Source organism: Lepisosteus platostomus, chromosome 26 (genome assembly GCF_059453375.1).
Source record: "Lepisosteus platostomus isolate fLepPlt1 chromosome 26, fLepPlt1.hap1, whole genome shotgun sequence".
Classification (NCBI taxonomy): Eukaryota; Metazoa; Chordata; class Actinopteri; order Semionotiformes; family Lepisosteidae; genus Lepisosteus; species Lepisosteus platostomus.
The window spans coordinates 10354403-10368496 of record NC_142636.1 but is presented as its reverse complement, the minus strand read 5'-3'; the positions used below and the strand labels follow the sequence as shown (position 1 = coordinate 10368496).

The following is a 14094-nucleotide window of genomic DNA, read 5'->3' as shown; positions in this document are numbered from 1 at the left end:
CGATACCCCAGATCCTTCGAGACACAGCCGGATGACATCCTGGGATTAATGAACTACTGAGCAACCAAACTGGCCAAGTGGCTCCCCTAGGCTGTAACCTTTCTGATGTTCCAGGGACAAGCACACAGGCAGGTAGACAGACAGACAAGCCTGTATTGACAGACTGAGATAAACACAGAGACCGATAGATAAGGTTGTAATAACAGGCTGAGACTGAGAAACAAACAGGAATGGAGAGACAGGCGCACAGACAGATAGACAAGCATGGATTGGCAGATTTACACAGATAAACACAGACAGACAAGTATGGATCGTCAGGCTGAGACAGACACACAGCTCCCCCAGTTTGGAAACCCCTCCCACGCCCGCTCTCCTGCAAACGACAGACACAGAGCGGCTCCCCAGCCGGGCGAGCCCCGGAGCCGCCGATGACGGATTTCGAGTCAGCCCCGATCTGGGGCCTCCCTTTCCGGGGTTGCAGAACCGGGCGGGCGCTAAGACCCGGAACATGCTCTGCCCATCTCTCTCTCTGTGTGTTTACTGCTTGGGGCTCCCTGTGCCTGGAGTGTCGCGGTCGACTTGCTTTTCTGGAAACACGACAGTAATTACCAATTAAGAAACAGCTCACAGAGATCAGCAGCATGAGGCAGAGGGATCAGTAGTCCGGGTAAGAGTTTACGGATTTGGCATGCACACGTTTTTAAAAGAAACCTTGCTGTAGCCCGGGCTACAAGAAAGTTTCACTGAACCTCCCTTCTCACAGTTGACGCGGGAGAGAGCTGCGACAAACTTCGCGCATCTGAACAACCTACATGTTTTTGTAGGGTAGATCTTAACATCTTTGTATTGCGATTAATGTGCCATCAGAGAACGGTAAACGACCGCAGTTACGCGTTTTTTTTAATGTTTTTGTAAACTGTTGGTAGTTCCTCGATGAAGTTTTCACAGTTCTCCTTAAAAGGTTAGATTTGTCCTTGAAACTTAAAAAAAAACAACTCATCGGTTTCTGTCAGTTGACGTCAAGAGTAACCGATACGAAGTGGTATTGTGCCCAATATCTTATAACAAAATGGGATCTTTAAATATACAGCTAAACACGAAATAGTTCCGAGAACGTGCGAACACGCAATGACGTGTCGTATTTAAACCATCCCCTTTTCTAAACAAAAAAAACCGTCTGTAAGTAATTTAAATCGTAAGTTTTCAATACAGTTCACCAAAACACCTCGGATGTTTTCAATAATTAAACAGTTTGCTGAAAATAAATGTGGTTTCTCGTTGTTTTGTAAAACATACACGGATTGTCTTTGAATTTAAAGGTATTTTTCTGGCTTTACTACACTCGGCGTTTTTCTTTAGTGTTGTGAGAACAGAAACCGCTTTTCAACTTCGAAAATAACTGTGGTAACTCGCTTCTGTGCAGCCATTCTGTCGACCCTTTACTGTTGTTCAAATGTATTTTAACAGTGCGGGTGAGACCGGTTATTTTCGTCAGCTCGAAATAAACTGTACATATTTATAGTTTAGCGTGAAAAGACAAAAGGAAGTAAAACTGCCAATTCCACATCATGAGCACATTTGTTAAATCGTGTGACTAATCTATAAATGATGTATGAAGGCCTAACGCTTGTCCCAAGCCTCGGGAATTTCCTAGGTCTAAAGTCCGAAGCGTGGTTCTTTAGCGATGGTAAAATTGGAGAACATCCGCCGGGCGAAGGGAGCATTCCAGTTTTTCCTCCCCTCACCCAGAACGTAACATAACACAGACAACTGCTGTTAAATTTAAAATCGGCAACTAAATGACACGGAAACTGATTAATTAGTTATGGTAAAGACGGTACGGTAGATGCATTTTTTTATTGGAACAGGCTTGTGAGGAATCATAAAGGAGAGACGTAATACCAAAGTGACGCAGTATGTAAATCTTTCGCCTTATGCTTTATAAGCAAATCAGGCAGTGTACATTCAGGAGCATGGTTACCTGCTTCTCACAGGGTACCTGTCGGACAGGTGTTGCATTAGCCAGTTACCAGAGGAAGCTTTCAGCTCATCTGCTTCTGCTCCATCTGCTTGGGTGCTCAGTAGCAAATCGGTCCCAAGATTTCGTCCGGCTGTTCCTTGAACAAAGCCTTGATATGGACTGTGACAACATGGCTGAACAGCCTGTTCCAGACCCCCGCTGCTCTTTGAGTACAGTAGTACCTCCCGTCCTGATTAGAGGGGACCTCGTCCAGCTGTTCCTTGAACAAAGCCTTGATATGGGCTGTGACAACATTGCTGAACAGCCTGTTCCAGACCCCCGCTGCTCTTTGAGTACAGTAGTACCTCCCGTCCTGATTAGAGGGGACCTCGTCCAGCTGTTCCTTGAACAAAGCCTTGATATGGGCTGTGACAACATGGCTGAACAGCCTGTTCCAGACCCCCGCTGCTCTTTGAGTACAGTAGTACCTCCCGTCCTGATTAGAGGGGACCTCGTCCAGCTGTTCCTTGGACAAAGCCTGGGTACTGCCTGGGCAGCCTGTTCCAGAGCTCACTTGCTGTATTCTTCTCTAATGAATTCTATGGTAGTGGCTGTGGGTGTAAGCTTTTCCCAAGTCCAACAGCGGCGCTGGGAAGCGTTGTACGGTTTCTTCATGGCCGATCTGATGCCAGCACTCTGTGACCTCTAATAGCAAGATCCAGGAATGGGGAAGTTTTGTCAAACGCGTGATCGTGTGTGCTTGCACGAGGCACACGCGTGTGTCCGTCTGTGTGTGTCCGCACTGTCCCGTCATGCGCTGCCCACGACACCCTGCACGCACACCCCCCTCGCTGGCCGCTGCGAGGTCACATGCCCACCCCCCCCCCGTGTGCGTGCTGCTGCTAAAATTAAACACTTCCTCCTCCGGGCAGGGCGGCGAGTGGGGCTTGTGGTTCTGACACATCTGCTGGTGTTGGGTGGTGGGCCTTCTGAGTCAGCGCTGTCCTCGCTGACGGGGAGAGGGCAGAAAGCCGACGGGGGTCGTCAGTAATTATAATACTTCCTTACTCTTATCTAGTGCTTTTCTGATTGCTCCACTCCAAGCGCTTTACAGGTAATGGGGTCCCCTCCACCACCACCAGTGTGTGGCCCCACCTGGATGATGCACCAGTACACTCCACACACAGCAGCTCTCAGTGGGAAGGAGAGCAGAGTGATGGAGCCAGTTCAGAGAGGGGGATTAGTAGGAGGCCATGACTGGTAAGGGGCAGAGGAAAATTTGGCCAAGACACCAGGATAACATTCGAGAAACACCCTGGGATTTTTAATGACCACAGAGAGTCTGGACCACAGTTTAATGGTTCTTATCAGAAGAACAGCACCTTTATTACAGTATAGTGTCCCCGTCACTGTACTGGGGCATTAGGAGCCACACAGACCGCAGGGTGAGCGCCCCCTACTGGCCCCACTAACACCTCTTCCAGCAGCAACCTCAGTTTTCCCAGGAGTCTCCCCTCCAGAGATGGATGCTGAGCGTCAGTGGGCTGCCAGCTGGGAGTTGCAGGGTGATATGGCTGCTAGTTGGCTCATCAGCGAACACACATCGCCTGTGGCAGGAGCGGTGTTTGTTTGTGGCTGCTCCTTTTTAGAGCTCGGTGTTGTGCAACAGTTGACGTCGCCTCTGCTCGCGCTGCGCCCGTCTCTCTCCTCCCGCTGTCTCAGCCACCGTCTTCATCCCCCTCCCTGCTCCTCCTCTTCCTCCAATCTCTCTGTGCCCCCCTGAGTCTGGGGGTGGACCCTGCCTCTCCTCTCTGGTCTGATTCCATTTTGTTCCCCCCCCCCACAAATGTGGTGACCCCACACTGTGCCCAAGGAAGAGTTTGACACTCTTCCTTGTACCTGCACGCCATTTTTCAATGCGCCACCCCCTGAAATCCATTCTGTGCTTTGACTCAATGTCCCGATTTTCTTCTGCTGCTTCCCCAGCTCCGAAACGTCTCCGAGTTGCCTCTTCCTGCTCGGTCCTGCGTGTATCGGGAGCCTCCCTGGTGTTCAGTGCTCACTGCCTCTCTCCAGGTGCAGGGTGTGCTCGCCGCTCCACGCTTGCCGGGCTGCGTTGCCGTGGGCCTGCTGCTGACCGGTGACGCTCCCTGTCCAGGCTGCGGGGGCGCGGCGATGGAGTCGGGCCGGACCCCGGGGGGCGCCGCGGGGGGGCCGTCCCGCGAGTACAAGCTGGTGATGCTGGGAGAGGGAGGCGTGGGTAAAAGTGGTGAGTACTGGGAGTGCTTTCTCTCCGTCTCTGTCTGGAGTGCTCTCGCACTCTCCCCTCACTCCGGCGCGTGAAGCCAGCAGAATCCTCTCATCCTCTTTTACTCTCCCTTACTCCCTGTCTGCCTCCACCTACTCCCTGTCTCTCTCTCTCTCTCCTGCTCTGCTCCTGTCTTCTTATCCTGTGTTACCTGTCTCTCTCTCTGTCTCCTGCTCTCCTCCTGTCTCCTTATCCTGTGTTCCCTGTCTCTCTCTCTCTGCGTCTCCTGCTCTGCTCCTGTCTCCTTATCCTGTGTTACCTGTCTCTCTCTCTGTCTCCTGCTCTCCTCCTGTCTCCTTATCCTGTGTTCCCTGTCTCTCTCTCTCTGCGTCTCCTGCTCTGCTCCTGTCTCCTTATCCTGTTACCCGTCTCTCTCTCTCTGCGTCTCCTGCTCTGCTCCTGTCTCCTTATCCTCTGTGTTCCCTGTCTCTCTCTCTCTGTCTCCTACTCTGCTCCTGTCTCCTTATCCTGTGTTACCTGTCTCTCTCTGCGTCTCCTTATCCTCTGTGTTCCCTGGGTTGACCAGTCAGGTAATTCCGTGACTTCAGGCGTGGTTCATAAATCATTACTGCTGCCTTAGTATCTCCATAGCAACTGGGGAGGGGGGGGGGGTCCACAGCCCTGGCAACTGCCCTCCCACCCCTGCACCATCTGAAGCTGTTGCTTGGTAGCAGCCCCGGTGCCTAGCAACCGTCTCTTTTTGTGCCTGGTTGTTGCCGTGGAGACTGGCAGCAGGCCCACCTGGCGCAGGTGCTGGCCTGCAGTTCGGTGCAGTAATGATGCCTCTGGGGAACCCGGAGTGTTTTTCCTGCTCTTCCCTGGCCTCGTTCCAAATTTGTTTTCCGTTTTTGATCCCGTTGCCCCATCCTGTGACATCCAACTCTAGTGGGCTCCCGGAGAAGGCATTCGGCATTGCTCATTTAGGATTTTTTCCATGTGGTCCAGGGGCAGCTCCTGGAGCTCAGGCGCTGCTGTGGGGCAGGAACCATCACCTGCCTATGTGGGGAAGAGAAACTACCCCCTTACCGAAACCGAGAAGTATTACTGATCGCCCAACACAACCGGGGCATCTAGACTTGATTGCTGAGCACCCAACACAGCTGGGGCATCTAGACTTGACCGCTAATCGCCCAACACAACTGGGGCATCTAGACTTGACCGCTAATCGCCCAACACAACTGGGGCATCTAGACTTGATCGCTGATCGCCCAACATAACTGGGGCTGTCTAGATGCAGGGCACCCAGTTGTGGGTTATTGGGAGCTCGGCTCATGAGGAGAGCGCTGTGGGGCAGCAGTGAGACCCAGACCCGTACAGGAGCGTGTTGAGGTGCGCTGGCGCGCGTCTTGGAGCACTGGGTTGGGGATTCGATGGGTTGACCACTCCTTCCTCTCTCTCTCTCTCACCCTCAGCCATCATCATGCAGTTCATCAGCCACAGGTTCCCAGAGGATCACGATCCCACCATCGGTGAGGGGCAGGGAGGGGGAGTGTGGTTGGAGTTAAATGCTTGAACACTGATGACACTGGGAGTGTGGAGTGAGAGAGTACAGAGAGGCAGGGTGTGTCTCTGTGCACACTGATGACACTGGGAGTGTGGAGTGAGAGAGGACAGAGAGGCAGGGTGTGTCTCTGTGCACACTGATGACACTGGGAGTGTGGAGTGAGAGAGGACAGAGAGGCAGGGTGTGTCTCTATGCACACTGATGACACTGGGAGTGTGGAGTGAGAGAGGACAGAGAGGCAGGGTGTGTCTCTGTGCACACTGATGACACTGGGAGTGTGGAGTGTGAGGACAGGGAGGACAGAGAGGCAGGGTGTGTCTGTGCACACTGATGACACTGGGAGTGTGGAGCGTGAGGACAGAGAGACAGGGTGTGTCTCTGCACACTGATGACACTGGGAGTGTGGAGTGTGAGAGGACAGAGAGACAGGGTGTGTCTCTGCACACTGATGACACTGGGAGTGTGGAGTGTGAGAGGACAAGGAGGAGGACAGAGAGGCAGGGTGTGGACAGGACAGGAAGGGTGTCTCTGTGTGTTCCGAGTGTGTTACGAGCTGTGCGGTTTCACAGAGGACGCCTACAAGACGCAGATCCGCATCGACGACGAGCCGGCGAACCTGGACATCCTGGACACGGCGGGACAGGTACGGAGGCGCGCTGCCCGGCGGGGGCTGGGCCTGGGGGACGCAGCGGGACCCTCTGTGACAGAGCTCTGTCCCTCTGGCGCCCCCTCTCTCCCAGGCGGAGTTCACCGCGATGCGGGACCAGTACATGCGCGCGGGCGAGGGCTTCATCATCTCCTACTCCATCACCGACCGGCGCAGCTTCCACGAGGCGCGGGAGTTCAAGCAGCTGATCTACCGCGTGCGGCGCACCCCGGACACGCCCGTCGTGCTGGTGGGCAACAAGTCCGACCTGGGGCACCTGCGCCAGGTGAGCCGTCAGCGCATGGTGCTGCGTTAGGTCCTGCAGCCTGCAGCCCACTGGAGCCCAGCAGTGTGAGCCTGGCCCGTCCCCGGAGGGGAGACTCCTGGGAAAGCTGAGGCTGCTGCAGGAAGAGGTGTTAGTGGGATCAGCAGGGGGCGCTCACCCTGCAGTCTGTGTGGGTCCTAATGCCCCAGTACAGTGACAGGGACGCTGGACTGTAACAAAGATGCCATCCTTCAGATGAGATATAAAACCGAGGTCCTGACTCTCTGTGGTCATTAAAAATCCCAGGGCATTTCTCTAAAAGCACAGGGGTGTTACCCCGGCGACCTGGCTAGATTCCCCCCTGGCCTGTACCAGTCATGGCCTCCAGATAATCCCCCTCTCTGAACTGGCTCCATCACTCTGCTCTCCTCCCCACTGAGAGCTGGTGTGTGGGGAGAGTACTGGCGCACTCTGGCTGCCGTCACATCATCCCTGTAGGGTTACAGATTGGTGTTGGTAGTGGGATTCCTCACATCCTGTGCAGCGCTGTAGTGTGGAGTGTCCAGGAAACCGCCACATATAAGTGTGGGGGAATTGTTACTGTTTCTGAGGGCGTGTGACTGTCTGGAGGGTCACAGGCTCTTGCTGCTTCTCTCGCGCCCCTCTGTACCCCGCTGAGCTGCAGTGTGCCCTCCCGCCCTGCAGGTGTCGGTAGAGGAGGGCCGGGGGCTGGCGCGGGAGTTCCAGTGCCCGTTCTTCGAGACGTCCGCGGCGTTCCGCTACTACATCGACGAGGTGTTCGCGGCGCTGGTGCGGCAGATCCGGCAGAGGGAGAAGGAGGCGGTCAGCGCCGTGGAGCGGAAGAGCCGCAGGCACGGCTCGGTGTGGACGCGGATCCGGTCCCCCTTCCGCAGGAAAAAGCACCCCCAGCACTGAGGGGGAGAGGGGGGGTGAAGATAGGAAGGGGGGAGATCGTCGGGAGAGAGTGGAGGAGCCGTGAGGGGATGATCAGGAGAGAGGGGAGGTGGAATTAGGGGATAGTGGGAATGATCGGGAGAGGGAAGGCAGGTGGTAGGAGAGAGTAACGAAAGTTTTAGGTGGGCAAGGGCGGATGACAGGGAGAGAAGCAGGAGAGAGGGAGTGGAGTCTGGCGACAGCAGGGCTGACCGTGCGCTGGCAGGCTGGGCTTGTTAGCCTTCTCAAAGTCGCTCGTGTTTAAAAGTCTTCACTGGACATTTTTACTTCAGTGGTATTTATTTCTGACAAGTTTACACCCACTCCAAGGCCCCTGCAGGGGTTTCACCACTCCTGCCGGAGCGAAGGTGAAGATAAACACTCTCCTGCTCTACTCAGTCTACAGGACACAGCCAGGCCAGGCCAGGCCAGGCCAGGCCAGGCCAGCCCAGACCGGACCAGTGATCTCTGGACTGTAGGGTTACAGTGTGACCCAGACCGGACCAGTGATCTCTGGACTGTAGGGTTACAGTGTGACCCAGACTGGACCAGTGATCTCTGGACTGTAGGGTTACAGTGTGACCCAGACTGGACCAGTGATCTCTGGACTGTAGGGTTACAGTGTGACCCAGACTGGACCGGTGATCTCTGGACTGTAAGGTTACAGTGTGACCCAGACTGGACCAGTGATCTCTGGACTGTAGGGTTACAGTGTGACCCAGACTGGACCAGTGATCTCTGGACTGTAGGGTTACAGTGTGACCCAGACTGGACCGGTGATCTCTGGACTGTAGGGTTACAGTGTGACCCAGACTGGACCAGTGATCTCTGGACTGTAGGGTTACAGTGTGACCCAGACTGGACCAGCGATCTCTGGACTGTAGGGTTACAGTATGAGGCCAAACTAGCTCGTTAAGGACCTTCGTTAAGAAGGTGGGAATAGAGAACATAAAACGGAGGATAAGAAGTCTGCTTTACTGTTAGTTCAGTACTAAACTGACTGTTTTGATAATAGGGCCTTAATCTAAACAACTGTTTACTTGTTTTTATGTATTATTACACTTGATATTTTTTTCTCTTTAATTTATTCTGTTAACATGCTGAAATAAAAGATTGGAGTTTTATTTTTTTCTTCAGGAGGTGTTTGTTTCCTCGCTTTTACCTCCTGTGTGGAGACGTCAGTGGGCTGAGAACTCGATTGTTTTTCAGTGGTGTTTTGATTTCTTTTATGGAGAGGAAGGAATCTGTAGTTGCATTTACACATAGTCCTCCATCCGAGAGGCTCTCAAAGTGCTTCACTGAAGTGCAGCCCCACCTGGGAGACGCACAGTGATCATTGTGCACCAGTAACCCTACCTGGGAGACGCACAGTGATCATTGTGCACCAGTAACCCCACCTGGGGGAGAGAGTGATCAATCTGCACCGGGGGGAGGAGAGAGAAACGGTTTCACCAGGTGAATTCGGGGGGGCTGAGGGCGGACAGACTGTACAGCCCCAGAGCACAGTGGGTCGACTCAACGAGAGGCTTTACGTCGTGGGAAATAGCGCCATCGTGTGGCGGTGACCCGGAGCTTCTCGTTACCTCGACTGTAAGCCAGACCCCAGCGGTTGTATACTGTACCTCGGCACTGTTTGCACCAGCTAATCCGCAGACATCCAAGCGATCTTCAGCAAGTAAGGATCGTTTCACTAATTTCGGGGAAGACCCCGCCCTGACTACTGTTGAGCTAAAAAGTAACGACGCTTTAATATTGGAGGCCACAATCACAGTTCCTGCAGAGTTGATGTGTTTGCAGCTGGGTTTTTAAGGACCTGAAACAGCGCATTCGCGGCTTAATGGGGCCAATGTAACAGCTTCATTCGGACTTTAGGTGTTGCTGCTTTAAAGAGAAACACCGCACGCACTGACGGGACCCTCCAGGACTAGGAATGGGGACCCCCTGTAGACACATTAGTCCTCCGGGATTGGGGACCCCTGCATTAAAACGTGTAATGTGTCAAATTTAATGCTGGTGCCGTTTGCCATCATGCTTAATACTTCATACGGAAGTACGTTTAGCTTTAATGTAAGCCATAAACCAGACTTCCACTGTATAAACTTCCAGAGATATTACAAAATGTTTGTGGGAACATCATACCAGGCGGAAACTGACTTTTTTCCAGAGGCAAGAAAGTGTTTAAAGTGTTCGCCATCGAAAAAGGCGCTTTAGCTTGGGGAGCGTGTGTCTTTTGTCCCTCCCCGCGCTCCGTCATTGTGTACAGTTGAGCTCACGGTGTTACCGAGAGCCGGAGCGCTGGGTTATCCGAGACCGAACCCGCGTTGGACCCGTACGTCTGAAGTCCACTTCTCCGCCCCCTTCCTTAGTCCTCCCCACAGGGAATTGTCTTCCTCCAAAACTTATCCCTTCCCTCCAGGCGTCTCGAGGCCCTCGCACGGACACTCGGGCTGGAGAGAGCAGGCCGCAGCCAGACCGGGGACTCTTCTTGGCCGTCAGCCCCGGCCGCAGCCATGGATTCGTGGGTTCGGTTCAGCACCCAGAGCCAGGCCAAAGAGAGGCTTTTCAGGTAGATGTTTTGCCTTCCACCCCCACGTTTTGAGCTTGACCGCAGGCTAGTGTGCTGTGTGTCCGGCCGCTCTGGGATTCGGCTATGCAGTTGTCTTGGTGACAGTTGCGACGGCAGTGTTGCTGTTCAGACTCGAATTCGATCCCGGGTCCCAGTTCCAGTTCCCCCGGAGCGCAGTGGTACGTGTGAACGCTCTCGGCGGTCGGCTGTTCTGCAGTTCGGCACCGGGGCCCAGCCGGGAAATCTCAGCCCAGCTAGGCTGGACAAGCCCCGCCACTCGAGATCTGCCATCACGCCTTTCTTTTTTTTTAAAAAAAGTTTTTATTTGAGCACCCGGGCGGCCTGTTGTCAGTTCTCGTGGAACCGACAAGCGCCACACCCGCAGAGGCAATGAACACGCACGGTGTGCGGTGTGGTTTGTGGCCTCGGGCACGGACACGCCCCACGGAGGAGTGCGTCACGCCCGGCCTCCCGGCGCTGAGGGGACCTGCCCATTCTCACTCGGTGGTGTTGGTGTTAAAGGGGGTTCCTAATATTTTGGCCAGTGCGTCTGTTGAAAGACCAGCCGCCTCGGCGTCAAGTTAAGGTGAACCCGCTCGTCTGTGGTGCCCGGGCTTCCAGGGGTGTGAAGGTGATGGATCAGAGTGCCAGGCGTGTTACACTGCGACCTCTGACCTGCCCTCCTGCCCTCTGCAGTGTGACCTCTGACCCCCCTCCCTGCCCTGTGGAGTGTGACCTCTGACCAATGAACCCCCTAATCAGTGCAGTATGACCTCTGACCCCTGTGTTCTCTGTGTTCCCCAGGGCCGCCCAGTACGCCTGCGCCCTGCTGGGGTACACGCTGCATCGGGGCGGGGCGAGTGCGGAGCTGCTGGCGAAGGTTAGACAGCTGGAGGCACACATGAGCCTGGGCAGAAAGCGTGAGTACCCCCAAACCCCCAGGCTGGGCCCTGCCACAAGTCACCCCTGGCCCGATCCAGGCCTGGAGGCAGCAGTGCAGGCACGGCCTCGCCCCTCCTCGGTGTGGGGTGTGGTGGTTAGGTACGGGATCAGCTGAGGGGAGACCCCGAGTCCGCCACACACGTGACCTCTGACCTCCGAATGGGTGACCTCTGACCTTCAGGTTGACTGTCTTTTTAGCGTCGTGTCTGTGTGGCCTGTGTTGGTGCGTGTCTCTGTCAGTGTTATGTGCAGGTTGTGTGTGCGTGGTGGGGAGTGGGTGTGTCGCCGCAGGGGCTGACCGCTGTCTCCCCGGCAGTGTTCCGGCTGGGGAACTCGGCCGAGGCCCTGGAGGCGGCCAAGCGGGCCGTGCACCTGTCCGACAGCGTGCTGCGCCTCTGCGTCACCGTGGCGCACCTCAACCGCGCCATGTACTTCGCCTGCGACAACGCGCTCTGGGCCGGGCGCGTCGGCCTGCTGCCCCGGCTGGACCAGGAGAAGTGGAGCCACAGGTCGTTCAGGTGGGGGAGTCCCCCTTTCTCCTCTGTCTGTCTCCCTGCCTCATCTGTAACTCCCTCGGTCAAATCCGAGAGGTTTATTGATGTGACCAGTCAATTCCAGTGTTGACAAAGCAATACCTGTTAGCAACACATTAACGGCAGTCAGATACTGTGTTGTTATACTGAGAGGCTCACTGTTGAATCCTGGGATTAGGTCTATTTTAGGCTGTAATCACTGAGCCTGTCCTCTCTGGGCAGCCAGGTCTGTCTGTGTCCAGTGGCTATGTCCAAACTGTGGTCACTGAGCCTGTCCTCTCTGGGCAGCCAGGTCTGTCTGTGTCCAGTGGCTATGTCCAAACTGTGGTCACTGAGCCTGTCCTCTCTGGGCAGTCAGGTCTGTCTGTGTCCAGTGGCTATGTCCAAACTGTGGTCACTGAGCCTGTCCTCTCTCTGCCTCAAGGTACTACCTCTTCGCTCTGATCCTGAACCTGACCCGGGACGCCTATGAGATCAGCCTACTGATGGAGCGGGAGTCCCGGGGCACCGGGGGCGGTAAGGCGGGAGGCGGGCCTAGCGCCCAGCAACAAGAGAACGGGGAGGCGGGATTGGTCAAGGGTGGCGGTGGCTCCACCCCCAGCGAGGGCTCGCTGCCGAAGTGCGCGCAGAGGCAGCTCCTCCTGCTGGCCGCCGTGCTGCACAGCAACCCCCCTCTCCTGCTGGACCTGCTGAAGAACTTGTGCGACATCTTCATCCCCCTTGACCGACTGGGCCTGTACAGAACCGGGCCTGGGTTTGTCGGGGCCTGCGGACTGACCTCTTCCATCCTGTCCATCCTCACCATTGTCTACCCCTGGCTGAAGCTCAAACCCTGAGGGGCTTGGGCGTCAGCGCCAACCGAAGTCGGCCCCAGTCCACATTGACCCTTGACCCTTGAACTTTGAACTTTGAACTTTGAACTCCACCCTGTAACACCCTCTGTCAGCAAGCGGACCTTCCCCGTAAAAGGCATTCAGAGAGCTCTCCCGGCGGTCGGTGTCTTCGTATGAAGAGATGTTTCCAGAGTCTGTGCCGGGTCCGGGCTCTTGGCGTGCTTGGTGTGGTGGTGGCGTATAGCGCCTTTCTTTCGGGAGCTGTCGTCAAGGTGCCCTGTCCCCGCACCTCCCGCGCACCGACTCTGTGCATTTTACCGGGCAGCTTCTCTGAACCTGTGTACCTGCCTGCCCACCTGGTGGGCTCTCTCTCCTCCTGACCGACTCCGCCCCAGCCTGCATTTAACCGTGTGTAATAAACCATCTGAAGCCTAATCACTCAAATTTCTCTCTTTGTTATTGTTGTAAAGGACAAACACTGACGCCTCACTCTGTCTCGGTAGTTTTACTGTACGGCTGATTGGAAGGCTCGTTGGAAATCTACAGTATGTCTGGTTCTGCTTAAATAAAAAAACTTAATTGTTTTCAACAAAAACATTTTGGTTTGGAGGCATTTTTGAAAGCTTTCTGTGTAGTATGAAGCTGCTCTGTTTGTTTGGGTTGCAAATATTTAATCCAGTCTGGGCCGGGTCACACTGTAACCCTACAGTCCAGAGATCACTGGTCCAGTCTGGGTCACACTGTAACCCTACAGTCCATAGATCACTGGTCCAGTCTGGGTCGGGTCACACTGTAACCCTACAGTCCAGAGATCACTGGTCCAGTCTGGGTCACACTGTAACCCTACAGTCCAGAGATCACTGGTCCACTCTGGGCTGGGTCACACTGTAACCCTACAGTCCAGAGATCACTGGTGCAGTCTGGGTCACACTGTAACCCTACAGTCCAGAGATCACTGGTACAGTCTGGGTCACACTGTAACCCTACAGTCCAGAGATCGCTGGTCCAGTCTGGGTCACACTGTAACCCTACAGTCCAGAGATCACTGGTCCAGTCTGGGTCACACTGGAACCCTACAGTCCAGAGATCACTGGTCCAGTCTGGGTCACACTGTAACCCTACAGTCCAGAGATCACTGGTCCAGTCTGGGTCACACTGTAACCCTACAGTCCAGAGATCGCTGGTCCAGTCTGGGTCACACTGTAACCCTACATTAACATGCTTTCATCATGTTAACTAAAACAAAGAATGCCCTGTCATCTGTGTCTGTTTCAAATTGCGTTAAAAATGTGACGCAATGAATGAGCAAATATGTGTCTGGGATGAAAATAAGTGAGATAAATGTGCACTTTATATTTGTTCTATATTTATAATTTCTAAACACGTTTTAAAAGTTGAATCTGAAAGAATGGTATTTATTCAGGTGGTTCTTAATTGTATTAATCAGGTACCTTGTAAATGTAAATGACATTCTCATTTGACTGTTGATCTTGAAGGATTTTCGCTTAGGAAAAGCATGTCAGTAAATTGAGGACTGGGAGAAAGGCCCGGTTAATGTCCTCCTGAAAAGGTCAGGCTAAAGA

The 14094-nt window shown here is 54.3% G+C and overlaps 2 protein-coding genes across 3 annotated transcripts; both read left to right on the top strand.

Moving 5' to 3' along the window:
* Positions 1–481: 481 nt before the first annotated feature.
* On the top strand, positions 482–8059 carry rit1 (Ras-like without CAAX 1). The gene is made up of 6 exons (XM_088620361.1): positions 482–667; positions 4037–4229; positions 5681–5737; positions 6342–6415; positions 6513–6704; positions 7389–8059. The coding sequence occupies exons 2-6, from the start codon at positions 4136–4138 to the stop codon at positions 7617–7619; spliced, it is 648 nt and encodes a 215-aa protein (XP_088476487.1). The 5' UTR covers positions 482–667; positions 4037–4135; the 3' UTR covers positions 7620–8059.
* Positions 8060–8089: 30 nt separating this feature from the next.
* pex11b (peroxisomal biogenesis factor 11 beta) lies at positions 8090–13106 on the top strand. Of its 2 annotated transcripts, XM_088620358.1 has the most exons (5): positions 8090–9312; positions 10054–10203; positions 11008–11123; positions 11462–11663; positions 12103–13106. In XM_088620358.1, the coding sequence occupies exons 2-5, from the start codon at positions 10148–10150 to the stop codon at positions 12512–12514; spliced, it is 786 nt and encodes a 261-aa protein (XP_088476484.1). In that variant the 5' UTR covers positions 8090–9312; positions 10054–10147; the 3' UTR covers positions 12515–13106. The 2 variants fall into 2 exon arrangements, with proteins under 2 accessions (XP_088476484.1, XP_088476483.1); XM_088620357.1 differs by lacking the exon at positions 8090–9312 and having other exon boundaries at positions 9394–10203.
* Positions 13107–14094: the final 988 nt, after the last annotated feature.

Excerpts from the sequence above, each read along its gene's own strand:
- rit1 (XM_088620361.1), top strand. The coding sequence starts at position 4,136 with ATGGAGTCGGGCCGGACCCCGGGGGGCGCCGCGGGGGGGCCGTCCCGC. Across the intron at positions 4,230-5,680 it reads GGGAGGCGTGGGTAAAAGTG|CCATCATCATGCAGTTCATC; the intron begins GTGAGTACTGGG and ends TCTCACCCTCAG. Across the intron at positions 6,705-7,388 it reads ACCTGGGGCACCTGCGCCAG|GTGTCGGTAGAGGAGGGCCG; the intron begins GTGAGCCGTCAG and ends CCCGCCCTGCAG.
- pex11b (XM_088620358.1), top strand. The coding sequence starts at position 10,148 with ATGGATTCGTGGGTTCGGTTCAGCACCCAGAGCCAGGCCAAAGAGAGG. Across the intron at positions 10,204-11,007 it reads GCCAAAGAGAGGCTTTTCAG|GGCCGCCCAGTACGCCTGCG; the intron begins GTAGATGTTTTG and ends TGTGTTCCCCAG. Across the intron at positions 11,664-12,102 it reads TGGAGCCACAGGTCGTTCAG|GTACTACCTCTTCGCTCTGA; the intron begins GTGGGGGAGTCC and ends CTCTGCCTCAAG.